The sequence below is a fragment of the Lycorma delicatula genome, chromosome 8, assembly GCF_047948215.1.
Source record: "Lycorma delicatula isolate Av1 chromosome 8, ASM4794821v1, whole genome shotgun sequence".
Classification (NCBI taxonomy): Eukaryota; Metazoa; Arthropoda; class Insecta; order Hemiptera; family Fulgoridae; genus Lycorma; species Lycorma delicatula.
This window is the reverse complement of record NC_134462.1, coordinates 80,930,338-80,954,299: the sequence shown is the minus strand read 5'-3', so window position 1 is coordinate 80,954,299 and position 23,962 is coordinate 80,930,338. Positions and strand designations below refer to the sequence as shown.

The 23,962-nt window shown below is 29.4% G+C and overlaps 1 protein-coding gene across 1 annotated transcript in view; it reads left to right on the top strand.

The window, feature by feature from the left end:
* Window positions 1–23,452, top strand: part of LOC142329249 (methylosome protein WDR77-like) — a 35,352-nt gene extending 11,900 nt beyond the window's left edge. The window contains exons 3-7 of the mRNA XM_075373665.1: window positions 11,134–11,315; window positions 18,625–18,797; window positions 19,873–20,056; window positions 22,035–22,109; window positions 23,121–23,452. Of these exons, the coding sequence (XP_075229780.1) occupies window positions 11,134–11,315; window positions 18,625–18,797; window positions 19,873–20,056; window positions 22,035–22,109; window positions 23,121–23,256 (750 nt within the window). The 3' untranslated portion in view covers window positions 23,257–23,452. The remainder of the gene's footprint in view (window positions 1–11,133; window positions 11,316–18,624; window positions 18,798–19,872; window positions 20,057–22,034; window positions 22,110–23,120) is intronic.
* The last annotated feature ends 510 nt before the right edge of the window (window positions 23,453–23,962 follow it).

Genomic DNA, 23,962 nt, shown 5'->3' with positions numbered 1-23,962 from the left:
AGTTTGAGGGTTACCACGAAAGTGCTATTGTAAAGGTTATGAAAAAATAAGGTAGTAACTGTCATCTTATTTACTTTTTATGTACTTAGGTGGATGAAGTTGGATTGCATATACATTATATATATATATATATATTATTAGATCAACCAAAGTTCAGAATAAATAAAGTAGGATGACTTACCTTATTCCACTATATATGCAAGAGCGCTTTTGTGATTTACTCACATCATCAGCTGCGTTATATATTCATCTCAAATTACATTACAACTTTGTAAAATATAATAACATATCATTCATTTATTTTATTTAAAAAATTTAAAACCTTTAATCTTTTAATTAAAATTTTTTATTCAGTTAAATTAAAATTAACAAATAAAATTGTAAAAATTTTGTCTAGGCATGAAATCAAATTAAAATTAACAATTAAAAATCAAAAATTAAAATCAAATAAAAATAATTTTAAGTAAAGCAATTATGCATGTTGCCCACTTAATTGAACTTACTTTACTATACTGATTTAAATATGCTAAATTATACATCACTATCAAAATAGATGGTGGTGGCGCATCTGCTGCAGCTTTCAAAATACTTTCATCCTCATACTCTGTCTGAAGGTTAATCATATTACATTTCTCTTTATGTTTATATATATATATATAGTATACTAGCCTCCCCGTCAAACAAACATATTTAGCTTTGCTCGCTAAATATGTTTGTTTGCCTTTCCCGTTGCATTCAACTGTTTTTTTATTTTATGTATTTTAGTTAAGTAATCCAGAGGTTGGTGCAGCCATTCGTGTCACATACACAGTAATAATGGCAGGGGCTGTATTGGTAGAGTCATTGTCGCACTTTTAAAAAAATTAAAACCCAGTAAAACCCGAACACGGTTTTTAGATATTTTGTCACAGACGTTCATCACGCTGTTCTCGAGATTCTTGTCTACGAATTTCTGCTATTCTGATTTGTTGAGCTGCATTTCTTGCTGCAATTTTTTCTTCCGATTCATGAGCTCTCTTAACACGCATGCATCGTGCATCTTTGCTACACGCATTGTTAAGGTTGAATTTTTTCCGGGGAATTATACTGAAATTGAAAAAAAGAAATGATAATATTTATTATTTAAATAAATAAATTTGATCAAAATTAATGAATGAAATAATTTAACAATTAACAGATTAAAAAATCAAAATAAAATAAAAAGCAAGGAAGAAATACTTACACTTTTTTGAGGTGGTATAAAGATTAACAGACAAAAAAGTTATTTATAAAGTGTTATGTTATTATTATTTTTCTGTTAAAAATTATAATAATATCCAAATGATACACTGCACAATTATAACATGATACACAGTATAATTATAAAAATCATTCACAAAAATTTAAAATAGTACGGTTATGTCGTGAACATAAATAAATATGACGTGGAATAGAATGTATTATTTAGAAATCGAAACTATACTTTGGTTGATCTAATAAAATAAATATATTTGTATATAATGCAAAGGAGTATGATTCTTAAAATAATTGATTTAAAAAAAAAAAAAATTATATATATATATATATATATCCCAGCTTTGGCCTGATTTTGATCCCCATTAGATAATCTAGCATCACAGTACCCAATTATTTTTTTTAAAGGTTATTGAAAAACAACACCAAATTGGTTAATTTTTTTTTCCTGTTTAGCCTTCGGTAACTACCGTTTAGATAATACTTCAGAGGATGAATGAGGATGATATGTATGAGTGTAATAAATGAAGTGTAGTCTTGTACATTCTCAGTTCGACCATTTCTGAGATGTGTGGTTAATTGAAACCCAACCACCAAAGAACACCGGTATCCACGATCTAGTATTCAAATCCGTGTAAAAATAACTAGCTTTATTAGGACTTGAACGCTGTAACTCTCGACTTCCAAATCAGCTGATTTGGGAAAACACGTTCACCACTAGACCAACCCGGTGGGTTAAATTAGTTAATTTAATGAAATAAATAATTACTATGATAAATTAACTTTTATTTATCGTATAGCATGAATGGGATCCATCCTTAAAATAACCCCGTTTATGAATCATGAGACCTTGCTGATGGTGAGGGGGCTTGAGTGCTCAGTGATACAGAGTACCTGGATCAAAGAAGCAACTATATCAGAGTGGTATCTGTAGAGAGCCAGACTAAGGAATGATTCCTGAAAGAGGGCAGCAGCTCTTTCAGTAGTTGTTAAGGGCATAAGTCAGGAAGACTTAAATGAGCATATCAACATCACTCAGTCTTCTGAGTACTGCACAGCTGAAAGTAATGGAAAAATACAAATATTTTTTCCAAGAAAAAAATGTAGCTCTCTGCATTTTCATGTAACAAAGATGGAGTCACCTTCCTTGTTAAAGTATTCCGGAGGTAAACTAGTCCCCCATTCGGATCTCTGGGTGGGGACTGTCATGCTAAGAAGGGGTCACCAGAAAATTAAAAAATAACATTCGAGTTGGAGCATGGAATGTTAGAAGTCTAAAAAAGGTTGGTAGTTTAGAAAATTTAAATTTAGTAGGAATTAGTGACGTTCTATGGGAAGAGGAAAACGACTTTTGGTCAGGTGATTTTGGTCAGGTAAAGTCGATAGATGGGTGGAATATATTGAAGAGTTATACGGAGGAAATGAATTAGAGAATGGTGTTATAGAGGAAGAAGAGGAAGTTGAGGAGGATGAAATGGGAGAAACAATACTGAGATCTGAATTTAAGAGAGCATTAAAAGATTTAAATGGCAGAAAGGCTCCTGGAATAGAAGGAATACCTGTAGAATTACTGCACAGTGCAGGTGAGGAAGCGATTGATAGATTATACAAACTGGTGTGTAATATTTATGAAAATGGGGAATTTCCATCAGACTTCAAAAAAAGTGTTATAGTTATGATACCAAAGAAAGCAGGGGCAGATAAATGTGAAGAATACAGAACAATTAGTTTAACTAGTCATGCATCAAAAATCTTAACTAGAATTTTATACAGAAGAATTGAGAGGAGAGTGGAAGAAGTGTTAGGAGAAGACCAATTTGGTTTCAGGAAAAGTATAGGGACAAGGAAAGCAATTTTAGGCCTCAGATTAATAGTAGAAGGAAGATTAAAGAAAAACAAACCAACATACTTGGCGTTTATAGACCTAGAAAAGGCTTTCGATAACGTAGACTGGAATAAAATGTTCAGCATTTAAAAAAAATTAGGGTTCAAATACAGAGATAGAAGAACAATTGCTAACATGTACAGGAACCAAACAGCAACAATAACAATTGAAGAACATAAGAAAGAAGCCCTAATAAGAAAGGGAGTCCGACAAGGATGTTCCCTATCCCTATTTTCACATTCAGTGGTCCATCTTTGTTATTTCTACTACATTTCATTACTTTTGTTTTGTTCTTGTTTATTTTCATGCGATAGTTCTTGCGTAGGACTTCATCTATGCCGTTCATTGTTTCTTCTAAATCCTTTTTACTCTCGGCTAGAATTACTATATCATCAGCAAATCGTAGCATCTTTATCTTTTCACCTTGTACTGTTACTCCAAATCTAAATTGTTCTTTAACATCATTAACTGCTAGTTCCATGTAAAGATTAAAAAGTAACGGAGATAGGGAGGTAGAAGAATTTTGTTATTTGGGAAGTAAAATTACTAAAGATGGACGAAGCAGGAGCGAGATAAAATGCCGAATAGCACAAGCTAAACGAGCCTTCAGTAAGAAATATAATTTGTTTACATCAAAAATGAATTTAAATGTCAGGAAAAGATTTTTGAAAGTGTATGTTTGGAGTGTCGCTTTATATGGAAGTGAAACTTGGACAATCGGAGTATCTGAGAAGAAAAGATTAGAAGCTTTTGAAATGTGGTGCTATAGGAGAATGTTAAAAATCAGATGGGTGGATAAAGTGACAAATGAAGAGGTATTGCGGCAAATTGATGAAGAAAGAAGCATTTGGAAAAATGTAGCTAAAAGAAGAGACAGACTTACAGCCCACATCTTAAGGCATTCTGGAATAGTCGCTTTGATATTGGAGAGACAGGTAGATGGGAAAATGTTTGCATGCAGGCAGCGTTTAGAATATGAAAAAGAAATTGTTTGGGATGTGGGGGTATATCGAAATGAAATGACTGGCACTATATGGGGAATCTTGGAGAGCTGCATCAAACCAGTCAAATGACTGAAGATAAAAAACTTAAAATAACAACTTCAATTTTCAAAACTGAAAAATGTAACTTTATCTAATGTAGATAGCATGAAAATGTTTTCAATAAAAGAGTCCCATGGTGCCTAACTTAAAATTTAAAAATAGCTTTTGAATGCTTATCCTTTTTTTTTATTCTGTTGTTAGTTTTTTTGTGAGTTGTAGCTGTTATTAAAAATATTATATGAACTATCAAGTAAGGGGATAAAATGGAAACCAAATATCTTTTTGGCTATAGGTTTTGTTTTTTTATAGCAATTATACTCTTAAAACTGTATAATTTTGATGATAAAAATGTCAAGTGGAAACCAATATTTTTTTTCTTAAAATTTTGATTTCTTTTATCAATTATACTGTTAAAAGTGCATAGCTTTAAAGGTAAAAACATTCTTTGAACAAGGGTACCAAATTGGACCAAAATTTTTTTACTGAAGATTTTGATCTTTTTTTCAAATGTACTCAAAATGTTGCAAATAAGGTCATTAACAGTTAAAAACTATGGTGTATTTGAAATGAAAATTGTAACTACACTTGAGAAAGTTGTACAACTCTTTGTATATAAATGTATATTTCATGTTTTTTTAAGTACCTTTGTAAATAAATATGTTTGGATAAGTTAGAATATTTAATTTACAACTATTGGTTTCTATCAGCATTTCTCAATGTGGGGGTCAGGATGGTATAAAAGGGGGTCGCGAAGTTAGACTATAACTTTACACATAAACAATAATAAAATCATTATATGATACAAAAGATCTTTTATTAAAAAAATTTTACTTGTATTTATAAATACAGATGTAAAGAAAATAAATTCATGAGATGGTTGTGTGTGTTTTTCATTAAACATTTTTTCATATGTGAATCTATATTAGAAATACACAAAAACAAATTGTTTTCAAGTGATAAAAGATTATTCATATTTAGTTTTTAGCACAAACATGGAAGAAAAACCCTTTTCATAGAGATAAGATGTTATGAAAGGAATTAATATTTTTAATGCTCTCTGACTAAATTTCCAAATTCACTTTATGAGCAAGCCAAAACATATCTAAATCTTCCAATGTAAATTGTAGTTGTAACATTTTATTGGCAGACATTTCGATGAGCTTGTCATGAATCTCAACTGGTAACTTAGCAGCTGCAAAATGTTTTCACTAAACCCATCTCTTAGATAAATCATTTTTATCTTCCAGGAAATACTCTGCCAACTGAATTTTGAGCTCACACAAATATATCTTCATGCTATCCAAATTGTGGTGAACAATAATGTCTTTATCCAAATTTTTCTCCACATAATTGGAAGTGAGTGGAAACATATCAAAATTTTTACTTTGAAGGCAAATAATCCAGATATTAAGCTTCTTAATGAAATCATGAACTTTGTCATTTACAAAATGTTTTTTATCATGCCCTTGTAAATTAACATTCAACTCATTTAAATGCGAAAATATATCAGCTAAGTAAGCCAGCAGCAAATTATACTCATAATTCTGTAAAAACATTGAGAATGGCATTTGTTTATCCTAGATAAATAATTCATTTCGCAATTCTAATAACCAGGTTAACACTTTCCCCCATGATAACCGTCGGAAACAATCTATTCTGTATTGGTCGAGTTTTAATAAAATAACCATTTTTACCACTTTACAAAGAATTAGTTGAAAATTTTCCGTCATATTTTTTGTGGCAAGAGCACTTCTATGAAGGAAGTAGTACATCCATTCCGCCCCTGGTATAAGACGATCTTTTAATTTTTTCAGAAATCCACTGTTTTTTCTGTTATTACCTTTCCACCATCACTACATACTGCAATACAGTTTGTCCAATCTATGTTATAGTTTTCTGTAGCTTCATAAAAAACATCAAAAAGACATTGTCCCGTTCCATACCCAAGTTGATTTGCAAAACAACATATTTTCTTTGATTGATCTGCCCCTATCGCATTCATATCTCACAAAACATAACAACTGAGAAATGTTTGCCACATCTGTTGATTCATCAAATTGGATATGAAAACATTCACTTGAACTCTCTTGCTGAATTATCCAATCATGAACATCAGCAGCCACGTTATCGATTCGCGCTGATACTGTGTTTGAAAGTGGAATTTTTTTCAGTTTTTTTTGCTTCTTCCATGCCTGTTAACACTGACCATATAAATTGCAGCCGGTAATATGAGGTTTTCTGTAATTGTATGAGGTTTGGACATCTTAGCTACTCTTAACGTTAATAAATAAGATATGTATAGTAACATAGAGTTCAGTGATTTATTTAATAATAAATTTCCAAACAGGGATCTGATAAGTAAATCAACTGTGATCAAGACACAGTTGTGTCTTAAAGATGCTTCAATTGTTATTTTATCAGTATGGCTTGATTTACAAGTCGAGCTGTTGATTTCTCAAAGTATGTAATTTTCTTTCAAAAAATTCCAACGGTATGCTTTTATAATGTGGATGTTCAGCTTCCAAATATTAGATTAATTTTAATGACTTCATACTTTCATTGGAGAGGAGTTGAAAGTAAACAATGCATTATCGGCTTTCCATCCAATGAGGTAAAACCATAATTTAAATAACTGTCATTGTACATTCTTGCCATTTTAAATAACTGTCATTGTACATTCTTGCCATTTTAAATAACTGTCATTGTACATTCTTGCCATTTTACCAATTGATTTGCTGGATGTAGGTGGCTCACTTTGTTTTTTCAGAAATTTATCGATTTTGAATAATAATGTAATTAAAAAATAAATCAGTTACACCATTTGACTGCATATTAAAAAACCGAAATCTCAATTATTATTATTTTCAATGAAACTACTCTTTTAAAAACTTAAATAAAGGCACCAGATGCATGCTTTACATTCAAAACTAAACTGGTATTCTGCAATCCCTTAAGCCTCTTATATTGCTGAGAGCACGATGTGTTCAAACGTATCATATGCATGTTCGAACATGACGCTGTCACAGCAAATATTATGCAAGCAGGCCAAATTACAAGGATCACATACACATCAAGTTGGAACCTGTAAATTGCTCATATTTGAACACTTCATACATTTTCATACTTGTTTCTACCAACGAAGGTAAATAGTTTTAAATAGGTTTCATTGGGTTGGGGTTGGGAGTCACAAAATATTCATTATATACTCTTTTAACTTTTTGGGGATTGCAGAGCTAAAAAGTTGAGAACCACTGGTCTATATGATTCATATTTATGGGCACCAAGCAGTGATCTGACAGTTCATTTTTGTATCATGAAAATTCAGTCTGACTTTATAGAAGCTTCAAGACGAATAGTTATATTAATTATTTAATAATGATGATAATCTTTTATTAAGATACTTCACCTTTATTTTTATTTTTCATTTTTATTTCATTGAAGCCTTCCCACAATTTATTTATTTTCGATAATTAAATTTTGACTGTTTTAATTCTGCTAGTTGAAATTAAATTTGATTGTACATGTGCTCTGTAACTTGAAATATTTACTAATTTTTGTAAAATTCCACTTTTTTTATTAAACCTACAATTTTTTATAAAATTATTAATATTACATTTTCTTTTTTTATAATATAAAAGTTAAGTTCTACAGATATTATTGATAAAATAAGATATTATTGTATAAAATAAAAAAATATAGAAATTATTTTATACTTAATTTGAAATATGAAATAGTTATGTTATTCTGTAAGATAACCATGTTGTGAGAATTTAAAATAATTTTATATGTTTAGAATAATATTACACATTTTAATAGTAGATTGTATTTTCTTTAAAGGCCTAACTTTGCACAATAATCAACTCAGCTCCTGGTTAGGCTTTATGAATATTCACTGGATAGAAGTAGAGCCGCTAATAAATAAAAACTGTACAAATATGAAGGATGCAGAACATCTCCCTAGTAGTGAGTGGTTAGTTCAAAACTTGCAATTATCACTTGGGATGAAAGGGATGAAAGATGTGGGAAAGGATGGATAGTAAAAAGGTAAATAGTAAAAATCTTCTAACACGAGACAAGTCTACTTGTAGGAGGAATACTACACTGCTTCTTCCATGCAGAGGGTATTCAACCTGCTCATTATCCTATTGAAGATTAGATATTTATTTTTGCCACACTAGTAATTATTGGCTTATTCCCAATTACTGCTACATACCTGCAATTTTTTTTATAATGACAGTTAACTTTGTGTGAAAAATAGTCAGTACATTCAAGGAGATTAGCATACTGACTGATATTAAAATTAATATTTACATGTTTAGTGTGGATGGGAGCAGCAAATTACTGATCCAACAGTTTTGACATTGACCCAAAAATATATGCTGCAACAAATTACTTTTCTTCAAATACTTAAAATCACTTGAGAACAGCCTTAGGCTTTCATAATGATAACCCTTGCCCATCCCCAGAATCTTGTGACTTATGGAAGTATCTTTATGGTAGATTTGGTAAGAAATATCCTTATCTTCTGAAGGATGAAGTGCTTCAATTTATCCATCTGGCATCTCAGCTAATTAAACCCTGCTATTCTAATTCAATTTCTGTCATCATTTCTCCACTTTTGTTGTCCAATTCTTGGAATAATGCTTGCTATGTAGTGATGGAGATGGTTTACTGTGGTGTCTGACCTGATTTCCATTATATCTATCTAGGAAAGAAGAAATCAAAGTTAACAAAAAGGGTTGTTAACATGGCTAGATGGAAGATATGGTGAGTCTAGAGGGAGACTACCATTTGGAATTTCAGGTGGTTTACAATGTTACTTGGTCTAAATATATCAAAATTTTTATAAATATATGTTATATTTTTTTTATTAGAATTACATATTATTATGAAATGAATATTAAACAAAAACTACAATTAATTATTGTATCAGAGTACTACATATAAGTATGAGGGATATCTCTAAAGTAAAGACCATTGGGAAACTTCTCTTCTTAAGGTTAGCGAACCTGTGTCGTTCATGGCCACACTAGTAATGTACACACTGCATTGTAGTCTGTAAGTTGTTGCGTTATAGTATTTTTAATTATGTGTGAGTTATTACGTAATAAAATAAATAGGAAAATCAATGTTGCCACTGACTGAAATACGTGGTCATACGTTATTTAAACCATCAAAATGTTAAGCCGGCTGAAATTCATAGGCTGTTGGTTGCTGCATACGGTGATAATGTAATGAATGAAAGAAACATCTGAAAATGGTGCCCTGCTCTTCTTTTTCCTGATGTTTCAAGAGCTGTTATTGGTCGCATTGTTCATGACTATTTAGACTTCAGAAAGGTTTATGCATGTTGGGTGCCGGACATCTTAACGGAACATCACAAAAAAATCTGAATGAGCTCTGCTTTGGAATTTTTGATGCGCTACACAGAAAAATATGATGAGTTCCTTAATTCATTTGTTATTGGCGATGGAACATGATTTCGTATTACACGCTAAAGAGAAAACAGTGTCATCCTCAATTAACAAAGGACAAGCCACAGCCATTTGGACACAAAGTGATGGCCACAGTCTTTTGGGATCAATTTGGCATACTGCTGATTGATTTCATGCATGTGGAATAACTATAAATACAGAAGCCTACTGTAAGTTATGGCACACCATTCAGAATCAGCGTGGTGGGCAGCTGACTGATGTTGTCGGTTCTGCTGCATGATAATGTACATCCACATGTTACAGGTCCAGAATGTAATTTACTGAGAACATTTGAATGGGAAATTCATGATCACCCACCATATAGTCCGGACTTAGCTTCTGATTACCATTTGTTTGGGAAATTGAAAGAAGTTTTTAGTGGGAAGCAATTTGCGGATGATGATGAACTTAAAAATGCTGTAAATCAGTGGCTAAATAGACTGGTGGCAGAAGAATACAATGAGGGTATATTGAAGCTGGTGTATTGTTACGATAAATGTCTTAATTTATGTGGCAATTATGAGAAGAAGTATGAGGCATGTAGTTTAAGAGAAATAAAAAATATTTATAAAATTTTCAGAATAAAGTTTTTTACAATGAAACGGTCTTTACTTTAGAGATAACCTTATATATATATATATATATATATATATATATATATATATATACAATATATATATAATTTTTAAATGTAAATATAATGCACATTGGAGTGTAATGGAAAAATTAAATATTGGATAAAATGACAACAGATGCTCCCATTCTGAACTTTCATTCTCTTGATACTAATATTCCAAAACTTGTTAACCCATGCCCTCTCATTTTCTGTTAGAGTCGAATATGCCTGCTATGACAGTGCATTTAAAACAGTGTGCTGTGATTGAATTTTTTGCAGTAGAAAAAGTGAATGCTAGTGATATTCATCGTCATCTAAAAGCTGTTTATGTAGTGAAACTTTTGATTAAAGTACTGAAATATAAAGAGGGCTATTATACACTTAAGATACATGGTGTGTGTATTTTTTCACCATGGATGATGTACTGAAGGACACAGATTGTAGATGAAGGAAAGATAACTATCATTCTTCATTGAGAGAATGAGAAAACTCGTCTACCATTGGAAAAAATGTCTAGCTGTAAATGGTGACTAAGTACAAAAATAAATAATTTTTGGACCAAATAAAATGTACCTTTATGCCATATTTGTTTTCTTTGACTGTCTCTTTTTATTTGTGAGTTTGAGTGACTGCATTACACTTCATTCACCCCTTAATGTGTGTGTATATGTGCGTGCGCATGTTAATAATTAATGTGTGTATTAATTTAGTAATTATGCGTGTATATTAAGTAATGCATTACTTTGTTACATGTAAAAACTGATAATTGTCATGATCAGCTGGTCCTTGGATTTGTAAAGCTTTTTATAAATTTGTATGTTTTATTAACCTTGCTTAGTACGCTTAAATATGTGTAATATAGGTGTATATTATTTTCTTCAGGTAATTATCGGTGAAGATTCAGGCAGTCTAAGTTTATTAAAATTAACTGATGTAGATAACGAGGGAGTTAAATCAACTCACGTGCTAGCAAATGTTGTCACTTATGATCATGACAGTGCTGTACTTTCATTGTCTGTTTCTCCTGATAAAAATACATTTGTTTCTGGTAGTATGGATAAATGGTGAGTAAAAAATTAAATACTTGATTTTGTTATCTCTATGACTTACTAATGATAGTTGTATTTTTCTGTACTGATTAATATAATCAGATAACTTATTATTCTCTGTGTATTTTTGTGTACTATTGTTTACTTGAAACTTTGTGCTGTGTAAAATTTTTTTTCTTACTGCAGGTTTTTCAAGTTTTCAGGTTGTTAAAAAAAAATAATAATCTACTGATAGCACATAAATTGATTAATTTAAAAAAAATTTTCACAGTATTTTATATTTCCGTTAGAAATTCATCATGATTGATTCAAGTATTATTTTCTGTCATTCCTAGCAGTGTCTCTCTAACATTCATAGTTAATGCATTTGAGTAACTTTATTCTCAAAACTAGAAGTGCTAAAAGTAGTTTTGAGAATGGAGGTACTCCGTAACACATCAACTACGAATGTTAAAATGACAATGCTAGGAGTGGCAGAAAATATCACTCAAATCAAGTTAAAAAAACCTTTCTTTATCTGGTATTACTAGCTGCATGAACTTTGATATTAATAGCTAGTGGACACCGTACTCCTTTGTTTTTGTTCTGTTTCAAGCTATATTGCTGGTGATTTGCTAAATTATAGTTTAGAAATGTTCTTTAAAGATAAAATTCAATATTTATATATTTACCATTTTTATTCTGCTACTGATGAAAATATTATTGTAAAATTTTCACACATTAATTTGTTTTACTTGTGATTATTACTATTTTTTAAAATAATATGTTTTTTTTTAGAAATTAATGGATTTAAAACAAAAATAAATAATAAGCACCTAATTCTTAGATTATATCTTTAAAATGACTACCTTCCTTTTCTTTTTGCTGTTTAGCCTCCGGTAACTACCGTTCAGATAATTCTTCAGAGGATGAATAAGGATGACATGTATAAGTATAAATGAAGTGTAGTCTTGTACATTCTCAGTTTGACCATTTCTGAGATGTGTGGTTAATTGAAACCCAACCACCAAAGAACACCGGTATCCACGATCTAGTATTCAAATCCATGTAAAAATATCTGGCTTTACTAGGACTTGAACGCTGTAACTCTCGACTTCCAAATCAGTTGATTTGGGAAGACAGGTTAACCACTAGACCAACCTGGTGGGTTTAAAAACACTACCTAATGTTTTGTTTTTTGTTTTATGTTGATAATCATTTACAATCTTCAAAAAATAGAAAGTAAAAAAAAATCAATTTTAACTTAAATTTTTGTTTTTTTGGTTGATGATTTTACCACATAAGCTTGACACTTGTGCATGGGAAATTAAATTTTGTAGCACATGAAAACTGCAAGCCCAACCGGGATTAGAACACAGGATCTGTTCGAATCCCAGTTAAGCTTGCATCCGCCATATTATTTTATATAATTTAAAGAAAAAAAAAAAGAAAAAATAGCCTTTTAATGGTTAAAATAGAAATAACTCAAGGTAAAACGTGTAGAAAAATAAAAAGTACAAAACAAAATACAACTAACTGAAAAAATATGAACAATAAATAATGAAACAAGATTTGCAACTGAGCACAGCATTCACTTTTAAAACATTGAATTGTACTGAAAATTATTAAAGTGGTTGCTTACTCTTATGCAAAAGAACAAAAGTATGCTAAATATATTGTAACCAACCACCATGATAAGAAAATAAAGACTTGTGTTTTTACACATATTAGAAATGTTACATATTAGAAATTTTACTGTGATCATTTAATTCTAAGAAACATAATGTAAAAATAAATAAAAAAAGTAAAAGAAGGCTGAATGAGCACAGTCCTTACTAACCGGCCCATTGGGTTGGTCTAGTAGTGAACGCATCTTTGCAAACAGCTGATGTTGAAATCAAGATTTCCAACGTTCAGATCCTCGTAAAGACAGTTACTTTTATATGGATTTGAATACTAGATCGTGGATACCGGTGTTCTTTGGAGGTAGTGTTTAGTTAACCACACATCTCAGAAATGGTCAACCTGAGACTGTACAAGACTACACTTCACTTACACTCATACTTATATCTTTAAAATGACTACCTTCCTTTTCTTTTTGCTGTTTAGCCTCCGGTAACTACCGTTCAGATAATTCTTCAGAGGATGAATAAGGATGACATGTATAAGTATAAATGAAGTGTAGTCTTGTACATTCTCAGTTTGACCATTTCTGAGATGTGTGGTTAATTGAAACCCAACCACCAAAGAACACCGGTATCCACGATCTAGTATTCAAATCCATGTAAAAATATCTGGCTTTACTAGGACTTGAACGCTGTAACTCTACAGTATTATAACTATCCTAATACATCCTCTGATGTAATACCTGATGGTGATACCAAAGGCTAAACAGGAAAAGAAAAGAAAAAAGTCCTTACCAACCAGTATTGCCAGGCTAAAAAATTATATTATTTTTCTTTACTTAAAAATAAAAGTTTACTTTATTAAATTAACCAAATCTCTTTTATAAAAAAGTTGACAAGTTTTTCCATGTTAATTTTAGGATTAAAACATATTTAAAACTGAAGATGGTTACCAAGATAAACTGTACAGCTTTAAATTTAAAAAAATATATATTTTTTTAATTGTCAACTATATAATTTCTAATGTAATTAGGTAAGAAATATATTAAATATTAATTTAAACTTGAGCACAAAATATAAAACAAAAACATTTAAAAATAAAAAATTGACCCAAATGAAAGTATTGCAAGAGCTTCATTGCTCTGTGCTACTTTAATATGTAGTCATTATCATAAGATCTGAAGTAGCACCATCCCGTCAACTTGGTTAGCATTCCATGTAATTTGTTTTAAATATTAAACTAATATTATAAATTATACTCAAATTTTATATTTAATCTTAAATTAGACAAAGTTAGTGAGCAAAACAACCTTAGGTTAAGTTTGGTTAGGTAATGTCATTTCAACCCACTGGGTTGGTCTAGTAGTGAACACGTCTTTGCAGATCAGCTGATTTTGAAGTTGAGAGTTCTAAGGTTCAAATCCTAGTAAAGGCAGTTACTTTTATACAGATTTCAATACTAGATTGTGGATACCTGTGTTCTTTGTTAGTTGGGTTTCAATTAACCACACGTCTCAGAAATGGTCAACCTGAGACTGTACAAGACTATACTTCATTTACTCTCATACATGTCATCGTCATTCATCCTCTGAAGTAATCCTGATGGTGGTTCCAGAAGCTAAACAGAAAAGAAAAAAGGTAATGTCATTTCTCTTACTTAACTTCATATGATATCAACATAGCAAATTTAACCTAATGCTCGCTAATCTTGTCTAATTAACATTAAATATATAAATTGTATACACAATGGTGTAGTAGACTACATGAACTATAGTGGTAGACCTCATGATGCTATTGATCGCATACTAAAGTAGCACTCATTATTCTTGATGTAATTTAGCATCAGATTAATAATTTTAACTCTTTAAGAAGTGATTACAGAAAAATTTGCATTTAAGAATGTAAATCTTATTATTCTGTAAAATATCTGCAACTTTGTATATTGTACAATACATAAGTGTAATATGCTAATTACACTGATTAATATAATCTTTGTTTCCTAACATGTGATACATGATTTTAATGTGTTTTTGATGCTAAAAACGCATATGAACTCAGAATCTTTCTGTCACTCACCATTTTTGAAAAAGTTTTATTAACGGATTTTTTTTTTTCATTTTTCAGCGTACAGTTAGCATTTTAGCTCGTATATTGCATTTTTTGTTAGCTCATTTTTTTATTGTTTAACTTTGTTAACATAATTTATGAGCTATAAATAAACAATACTAGACAAAGAATTAAATCATATCATAGCCACATATTATGACAACATATCTATTACTGGAGTGAGCCTTCATTGACAAGATTAATCATGTCTGTGCAGGACAAAATATGTAGCTGAAAACACAGTTGTGTTGTTTGTATTAAGCACTGGATTTAGGAATGAGTTAATTTTGTTCAGTCTTTTTGATGTTTTAAGTTTGTTAACACAGTGCAGTGTCATAATACCTTGAAATTGTGTAAATGATGTGGATGCCTTTTGCTATGTATGTGATGAGTTTACCATAAAATCAAATAGAAAAAACATATCATTTGTACTTTCAGTGTAAAATTGTTGATTAGGATAAAACGTGAGCTCCTCATATAGTATGCACTAATTGTTCTATATACTTAAGAGGATGGCTGAAAGATACATGGAAGGCTTTGTCATTTCGTGTACCTATGGTTTGGCGTAAACCAAAGGCTCATGTAACTGATTGTTACTTTTGTTTAACAAGTGTGTCTGGAATTTCTAAAAATCTAAACATATTGTAAAATATCCTTCATTGCATTCTGCAATCAGGCCTTTACCTCACAGTGAAATTATTCCATTTCCTGAGTTACGTCTGAATGTATGTTTTGAAAGCAGCGATGAAGAATCAGGCAGTACTGAAGAAGACAACAATGATTTTGATTTTGAATTATCTTCCAATAAGCCATATGATATATCACAAGGTGAATTAAATGACTTTGTTAGGAATTTAAATTTATCAAAAAATGATTTTGAACTGTTAGGTTCAAGACTGCAAGGTGGGAATTTATTTTAAAAAAATACAAACATTTCGGGCTTTGAAAGCCAATTAAAGAACTTTCACAGTACTTTATTGATGAAAACAATTTGGTTTATTGCACAAATATTGATGAGCTTATGTTGCACTTAGGACAAGTTCATAAACCTGAGGACTGGAGCCTTTTTATAGATTCATCCAAGTATAGTTTAAAAGTGGTTCTACTACTCAACGATAACAAATATCCTTCAATACCATGCTTATTGTATTAATTTGAAAGAGACATATGATATGATGAAAGACTTTCTTGAAAAAATAAATTATAAAAAACATAGCTGGAACATACATGGTGATTTGAAGTTATAGCTATTTTGTTAGGCATACTAAGTATATGTGTTTTCTTTGCGAATGGGACAGCAAACTTAGGGATAAACATTATGTTACCAAAGAATGGAAGAAACAAGACATCTTAACTCCAAATGGGAAAAATATTATTCATGAGCCCTTAGTTGAACCCTGCTTTTAATGAAAAATGTTGTAAAAGCAATGAAGAAGGATAGTCCCGGAAATTTTGTACATCAGGCAGAAATTTCCGAACGTAAGTGAAGGAAAAATTAAAGAAAAAACATTTGTTGGTCCTCAAATAAGATAGTTGGTCAAAGATGATGTATTTAACTCATTGTTAAATAATGTAGAAAGTGCAGCTGGGGCTTCATTTAAAAACTTTTGCAAAAATTTTCTCGGCAAACAAAAATTAGACAATTACCATGATATTGTTAATCAACTTTTTACTTCGTACAGAGCTATAGGATGTAATATGTCTTTGAAAATACATTTCCTTCATTCACATCTGGAATTTTTCCTGGTCCTCAGAGATGTAAGTGACGAAGGTGGTGAACGTTTTCACCAAGACATTTTAGTGATGGTAAGCCACTATAAAGGGAAATGGAATGGCTGATTACTGTTGGATATTAATTTGAGATGTGCCTGAGGCTACTTATAAAAGAAAAGCATTAGCAAAATGATTCAACTCAGGTATCGCCATGCAAAATTATAAATTTTACCGATTTTAACTATATTTTCCCTTAATTTTTTTTAAGCATAATTAATTTAAAATTAAGGGTGGTAGAAAAATTGTATTTACAGAATTGTAATGTACACAAAAAAGGCAATTCAAGAAATTATATCACACTTAAAGATTAAAACAGTTTTTTTTTGTCTATCAGTGTTTTTAGTTTTGGGAATTCATTTTTTTACACTTTCAATTTGTTTTGTATAATTTTTTTAAGGTTATAAGTTATCAGTACAAACACTATTTTGATTCCCATCACGCTGCTATCATTTCTGATATAAATCGTAGGTAATACTAATGACAGGTGTCTTTCCCTTTCAGAAGCTTACATAAGCAGATTGTTTTTGAAGGATTTACTAGTGAAAATGTTTTATGACAAAATTAATATACAGCATCTAATAATATATACTGCTAAATAAACTAGCTTGTGACATGATCAAATCTTTGTAAATACTGGTGTTATTCTTCAGTGGTTTTTCATTTGTTGATTACCATAATGAAATTATATTTTTAAAATATATAAAACTTACTTTTTAAGTATATAAAAATATGCTTCCAAAATATTTTTTTAAAGTTATTATTATGCTGATAAAACAAAGGAACTATATATATATATATATATATATAACATGTGTAAAGGTCTCCAGTAAATTTATTTGTTATTGCAAGGAATATATATATGTCTTTGCATTTAAAATGCAACTTATCTTTAAAAAGTTTTTTTTATCATTTTGTTAAGTCTGGTGTGGGAAAGAAAGTAGTTTGGTTTTTGCATCCATTAGATTAGACGTTTCCATAAATCAGTTAATGAAAAATTAATGTATGTTTAATATATTTTATCTAAGTTGTAATATATATTTTGCATGAGATGTATGTAGTTTGCTTTAAATGTCTATGCATATTAGCAGTTTTCATATTCGCAGTCAACTGAAAAATAGTCCTTTGAATAATAGCCTAGTATTAGCCATGATAGTGCTCTGAATGGCTAGTTGTATGTTCAAAAGTCTGTGACTTGTAAAATTTCTACTTAGAATATTTCAAACTTCAATGTTTACGCACATAAAAAGATATCTGTACTTTTTTTTTAGTTATTTAATGACATAATAATGCCATCCATAATAATTATCAAAAGAAATTTGATCAGAGATGAAATTATTCATAAGATTAGTAGACTGCAAGTAAGTAAAAATAGATTTGTTGGATTTGCTGACGGATTGAGAAAATTATACTGATAAAAAGAAATTAAAAAAATATGTTGTTTGATTTTCATGAAATTAAGATTGGTTATTTGAAAATTATATTGGGTTTCATACTGTATATTCATAAATATATTGATTGTGGATTGAGAAAACTAAACTGAATTGATCTGGGTTTCTAAGTAGAATTGAGGATGAAAAAAATACCAAAAAGAAAGGACCAAAAGGAAAATGAATATATTTATTGATTAGTTAGTCAGGAAAAAAATTATTAGTCAAGATTAGTCAGAGTTCACAAAAAAAAACTTTTCAGCAGAAAATGAAGTGGAGATGTTGTGTTGAAGGTCAGCTGTGAGTAATCTGAAGGAAATGGATAAAGATGTTCATAACTTTATTGATAAGTAGTATTCTTATATGTATGTTTTATTTTTAGTGTTTAATTTTGAATTATTTGCTTATTTTTAGTATTAAAGTATGGGATGTTGAAGGTCTTGTTACACACTATACATTCCGCCCAGCACATATCCATCATGTTACAAGTGTAGAATATTCTTCCAATAGTAATAGTATTTTTGCATCATGTTCATTAGATGGTTTTGCACTTATGTGGGATACTCGTCTTGATAAACCTGCTACTGGTATGTGTATTTTTTTATTTATTTTTTTGCATATTGACAAGTATATTGGAAAATTTAAGTAGTTAAAGATTCAGAAAAAAATTATTATGTAAAAAAGAATTTAATGATAAATCTTATTGTATGCTACATATGTGAAATTTAAGTAAATGTTTGTAAATAAATTATTATATCATAAGAAATAGCACTCTTGTTGGTTATGATGTAAAAACTTTAAACAAAAATTTTTTTATGAAAATTAAAAAGGTACAGAAAAAGTTGATAGTAGATTTTTTTTCTTATGGAAGTAATGTAAAGAGTGAAGAAGATGGCAAAGAATTTTTAACTGATTATAGGCATCTGTATTCTTTTTTCTTCTTCGATGAGCTGTTAATATTGCAAGTTTTTATTAACTGTGAGTAATTAAAATTACTTAATTAAAATATTTTGTGATTGAAAAGTTTATAGAAATAGTGAATTAATGAAATATTAAATTAAATAAAAACATAAACAATACTTAAAAAATTGATAAGTGTTCAACTCATTTTTAAAATGTAGAAAGCATATGTGAATATGGTCTTAAAGATAGTTTTAAATTATAAAACAAACCCAGTGTTTTTATATATATATATATATATATATATATATATATATATATATAACACATTATATCATGGTATTATTAATATATATTAATAATATATATATATATATATATATATATAAAATAGGAAAATCAAAGGCATATGAACACAAAAATTAAAGATCAGAATTAACAAAGAAAAACATACATGCTACAGTTCAGTCATTTGTGTAGTAAAGACTAATTCGAAAATCATCATCGGTTAATGTATAACTAAAAAATCTTTACAGAAATAATGTAAAACAATCACTACTAGTGAAACCTTGAACAAGAAAATGTTTGTACAGACATGTAACTTATTATACACAAATGGTATCGTTGCACGTGTTATTTGAATGTCAAAATTGCTTTTTCACTAGAAGAGTATATGTATATTAAAAGTTGAGGAGGACAGACTATAGATATTTTCATTTCTCTTATATTATTGTTTTCTAATACTTAATTTTTATTTTTCAGTTGTTAGACACGGTAATGGAGAAGGACTTACATCTCTCAGTTGGTATCCATTAGATGATAACATTCTGGCTATCGGTTCTAATTTTGGTTTAATTTCATTATATGATATACGAGCCCTTAGTCCTTTAACAATGGTGAAATGTTTTGACCGTCCTTTGCATAGATTAACATTTAATTCTATTGGGTAATTTTCTTTATTACTTATAATATATACAGATAATTGATATGAAATATGTTTAAAAAATTCCCTTAAGTTTTATAACTGCGACTTACTAAATTTTAAGTGTCCTTATCAGTCATTGCTCTTTTAAATATAATTACGTAAATTTAAAAAAAGTTAAATATCCTTAAGGTGTAAAATGTTAGCTTTGTAGTTACTAGAAATCTGTTACAATTACTATCATTCAGTTATTTTTCACTTCATTGTTTTTATTTGAATTGAGTATAATGGTTTTTAAGAACAATAAACAAGAATGAGTTTTTTGTGTTAGTGAAGAAATAATAAGAATACTGCTGAATATGAAAACTTCCTGATTTTTCAATAGTGACCTGTCAATGCTAGCATAAGTTGAACATAAAATCTGAAAATATTGGAACTGCTACAATCAGTTACAACTAGAACTAATTGGACTTTAGAAAACAGACTTGTGGATACATATCAAACATCTGGAAATACATCCTTAGGCTGGAAATACCCAAAACAACTTTATCCCAAAGATTCTAAAGGGACTGAGTTTTAAATGTTATCGGCCATGATTACTTTGTACATTTCATATCATATTTGCATAAAAAATGAAATATTGGGATCGTATTTTTTCGACTGAAGTGTAACAGACAATTCATATCTTGAGATGTTATTTTTGAATTATTAAACAACCCTATTAGATATAACTGTCTGTGTATTTGACTGTAGGATAGGGCTCCTCCTCATTATGCAATGTAGGTTGGTAACAACCTAAGTCAAACAGTTGAATGGATAGAACTAACACCAAGGAATAATTGAATACCCGTTGTGTTGATGTGATTTGACATCTTCCAATTTTTTGTTCTGGGGAATAATCATATACAGGGTATTTTCGTGAAATCTAAATGACCTGATTCACCTCCATTTGTTGATTTTATAAAACAGGACATAACTTTACTGGAGAAATATCACTGGTTAAATGCTGCCATGAATACATAAAAGCAAGACTTGGAACACTTCCTCTGATACATAACAGACATTTATTAGTAAGAGAACGTTATTCTTGTTTACAAGAATAATTGGTGAAATTGACTTTTAGCCTACCATATTGTCATTTATTGTAACGCTGAATTTAGTTAGTATTTCCACTTCAAAGTGAAAAACGTTTGTAGTATTTGTAATTATAACCTACCTTTTGTTAGATGGTTAAAATATTATGTATGGAATGATTGAAATAATTTAAACAAATTGTTTTAGCTGATGTAAATATTTCTTCATTCTTTGCATTTGATTGAATTCAGTATATTACTGTGTTCATCTCTTTTTTGAAATGTAAATAATAATACTTAATGGAAATGTTAAAAAGTAATTTTTGATTTCATTAGATTATCTTTTTGTAATATTTACTAATTTGTATGTAAGTTTATTGTTTAAAAAATATATGTATATTTATTTACTTTTACTTTCAACTGAATCTTAGAAAATTCAATCAAGTATAATTTAAGTATATCTTAATCAAATGTTTATTTAAGTATCTTAAATCAAGTATGATGTACGTAATGTTAAAATATTCAGACAAGTATGACTCATTTACATAGTTACAATGAACAGTAATGTAGATAACTTGGGTAGTTATAAATTTATTTTGGTTTATTGAAGATTCATATTATAACACTCAAGAATTAAGCAAGTGTACCTATCTCATGTCTGCTCTGTTATAATACAATATGATAACCTAACTTTCAAATTTCCTAAAAGCTCTTTTTAATATTTATAGCAGACATACTGCACTGTTGATAGTGTTTGTTTCAGTTGTCTTTTTCTACTTCATTTGACTCATTCAATACTGAAATTATGCAGATAAAATAGAGCTAACATTGTATAAATAATAATTTTATAAAAGATGCCCCAAATTAAAATTAATACAAACTTTTTTTAATCAGCTATTCATTATCAATTATTCTTTATTATTTTACAGGATTTTAGCTGCGTGTGGAGATACTCACGAAGTAAAAATGTTAGAGTCTAAGCCAGATCATTCATTAATTACTATGTGAGTAAAATCATGTGATAAAATATTGTATATGTTATAATTAAGATATTTAGTGGAGTTTGAGCCTGATTTATAAAATTTGCTCGACCAATTCTTTAGCCCATAAAATCATATTGATAAATTATAAAGTTAAGAAATCAGACACAAGACCTTGGTTCCAAACAGCCAGGAGGATGGCAGTCCATGTCAATGAATTGAAACATTTTTATTTTCCCTGTTGATTTGTGTACCTCACTACTGCATAGCTCAGTAGCTGGCAGTTATATATATAACTGTTATGTATAATACAGTTGTATTTTTTGTCTGCCATTCTTATAAATTCATTTATTTTCAAAAAAAAATTGTTCGCAGTAAACAAAATTTGTTGAACTGTTTAACTAATTGTTGAAGCTGTATTTACATTCATTCTAACTGTTTAAAAACAGCAACTATTCAGTTGCTGTTTTACAGTTGGATATAATAGAAAAAAAACAATAAACAAGCTAGTAACTTATTCTGCTGAAATGTACATTGAGGAATAACATCTTTAAAGTACTTTAGGAGCTGAAAAAAAGAATGGTTTTTAAAAATTCTTTTAAATTTTGTCAAATTCAGACCACAAATTTGTAATGGCTATATTATATTCAAAGTGAGGCAGAAAAATTTACCTACTTTATAAATAAAATAGTTTTTTTATGTTTACTCAAACGTAAATAAACCAATACTAAATACAAAAAGCATTTCTTAGGTAATGAATCTGGTTATTAAATTAATTTTGTAAATGTCAAGTTCTCAACTGTTATTTGCTATAAAAGTAGTCATTAACAACAAATTAAGGTATTTATAATAACATTTGTTTGGGGCCCACAGCTCTTACATACTACCTGCCTCTCTCAAAATAAAAGAAAAACTGGTAGGGGATATTTTACTATCTATAATAGTAAAATTAGTTTATAATTTAGTTGATTACATTTTGTTTTCATAACTGGATTTAAAGGAATTTTGATTTACAGAGCTTTTATTTTGTTTCAGTTATAGTAGCGAGGAGCATAATTATTTTGTTAGAGGTCTTTCATGGCATCCACTTCGCAGTTATCAGTTATATTCCTGTGGTTTGGATGAACAATTACTCTGTCATACCATAAACGATGATGCCATAAGCAGTTGATACATCTTATAAATATAATTCTGTTTTACTGTGATTAAACATTCTGTAATAACATAGACTATGAGAAGTTAAGAAAAGTACAATTATTGAATGTAATTTTTTTTCATGTGTTACTTTTTTTTTATCAGTTTGTTTGTTTGTTTGTTTATTATATAAAACACATTTTTCATTAAATATAAAGTTTTTGAATATGGTAGTCTTGTCTTAATTTACATTCCTTATATCTGTTGAATTCAGTTATAATTGAGATACGGTTTGATTGAATATCATATGCATGTATTTTATAATAAAGATCATCATTATCATGAAGGTTAATATGAATAAGAAGAGATTTCCAGTTCCTTATATTCAGTGAACAGGAAAAACATTTATTTATTCATTTGCTTTAGTATCTGTTACATGTAATAAATCTGACCTGATAGAATGAACTGCTGTAGAAATCTTCATTTAACCCTTTTTTTGCATATCCTTCTATAAATTGTATGATTCATTTAGAACACAGAGATTCACAAAATCCTCCAGCAATTCAGTATGGTGAATAATTGACTTAAAATTATTATTGTTATATTTAATGTATGAAATTAACTATTTTAGATGACCAGTCAAACTGAATTGATTACTTTTTTTGCCATTAGGTGGTTTATAAAATTTTCCTGCTGATTGTCTTGGACAATACTATTATATATAATTCATTAAAGAGTTCAGC